The following is a 1,589-nucleotide window of genomic DNA, read 5'->3' as shown; positions in this document are numbered from 1 at the left end:
CAATGCCCGTCCATGTCCCCCAATGCCCGTCCATGTCCCCCAATGCCCGTCCATGTCCCCCAATGCCCGTCCATGTCCCCCAATGCCCGTCCATGCCGCCGGGCCTGAACAGCAGAGACATGAAATGCTTGAATGGTTCATCCCAGATGAGATGAACGATTTCTTTTCAAATTAATGTTGATTTGTTTCCTAAAGACTGAAGTCTGCTTTAAACATCCTCTCCTATTAAATGATAAATTTGCTTGTCGTAAACTCCCAGGTTTTAACTGCTCCCTACCAAACTGCCACCAAACTAACAGAAACTTCAGTTTTATTTATGATCTGAAATAAAATTAAAGTGTTTGTCAAAAAAATCGGATTCATGCGGCTAAAAATCTTTCTGATTCCTCGTCTGGAAATGCAGTTTTTTAAAATGTTTTATTATTTATCAAACTTCCTCCCTCAGGCCTTCCAGGGCCTCCAGGAGAGAAAGGCCTGATGGGGCTGCCGGGCCCCCGGGGGCCCCCCGGACCTCCTGGGCTGAAAGGAGACGCTGGCTCCCGAGGATTTCCAGGTGGGAAACTTCATTCCTACAGCTCTAAAATAAATCTGGCATCACTCTTAGTTTTTATCCAGGTGTGAAAACATTTTTAATCTCAGTGAGATTTTTCTGAGGTAAAAAGTGTTCAGGAATCAGCTGTTTTCATTTTCCCTTAAAAACACACTGCTGGCTGCGCTAAACCACTAACCATGAACATTAGGGACACTAACACTAAACTGACACATCAAAATGGAGTTTAGCAGAAGCTAATGCTAAATGCTAACTTCCACGGTGCATTTTGGGATTATTGTTGTTATACAAGATCATTGTGAAATGTTGTGGAAAACTTTTTATGGAAAAAACTTTAAAATTGCTGTAACATAAAAGGCAGTTTTATGTGGAAATAAAAATTTGACTTTAGTCATACAGAACGTTCATAAATTAACTTTATTTACAGTAAACATTTTTTTAACTCTTCCAAACATCTGCAACAAAAAGCAATTTCCTTATTTTATTGTCTTTATTTCATATATTGAACTTCAGATAGAGTAAATAACTAAAACTCCAACACAGATCCTGAACTTTATTCAACTTAAAGTTTACAAAAAAAGACAAGAAAATAAAATTAGCTTCAAAGTTAGCAAAAATGCTAGCTTTGCTATTAGCTGCTATTAGCAGCTAAGTGGAAATGTGCTCACCACTGGTAATGGGCTCAATATTACATTTGATCAGGTTTAAGATGAGCAGAATATTTGAAATCATTAGAATATAACTGTTAGTAAATTTTAAAAGTTTTAAAGGTAATCATGACATTTTGATCTCATAATTTATGCCTGATGATGATCAGTGGAAAGCAGCGATGCAAAGCTAGACAAGGCAATGTGGCAAATTAAAATCTCTAACAACTGATTTTCCTGGGTTTTTTTCAGGTCCTAAAGGTGAACCAGGTACGTCCTGCTGGCCTCTGATTGGCCGCAGCCGGTCCACTCTGCCTCTGATTGGCCGCAGCCGGTCCACTCTGCCTCTGATTGGCCGCAGCCGGTCCACTCTGCCTCTGATTGGTCGCAGC

At 40.0% G+C, this 1,589-nt stretch overlaps 1 protein-coding gene across 1 annotated transcript in view; it reads left to right on the top strand.

Moving 5' to 3' along the window:
* Positions 1 to 1,589, top strand: part of emilin1b (elastin microfibril interfacer 1b) — a 56,831-nt gene that overhangs the window by 48,067 nt on the left and 7,175 nt on the right. The window contains exons 15-16 of the mRNA XM_015035487.1: positions 446 to 553; positions 1,450 to 1,467. Of these exons, the coding sequence (XP_014890973.1) occupies positions 446 to 553; positions 1,450 to 1,467 (126 nt within the window). The remainder of the gene's footprint in view (positions 1 to 445; positions 554 to 1,449; positions 1,468 to 1,589) is intronic.

This window comes from Poecilia latipinna, unplaced genomic scaffold (assembly GCF_001443285.1).
Source record: "Poecilia latipinna isolate Pla-1442-1.1 unplaced genomic scaffold, P_latipinna-1.0 Scaffold336, whole genome shotgun sequence".
NCBI classification, from domain to species: domain Eukaryota; kingdom Metazoa; phylum Chordata; class Actinopteri; order Cyprinodontiformes; family Poeciliidae; genus Poecilia; species Poecilia latipinna.
Note: the sequence above shows the minus strand (reverse complement) of the source record. Positions and strands in the feature narration are given on the sequence as shown.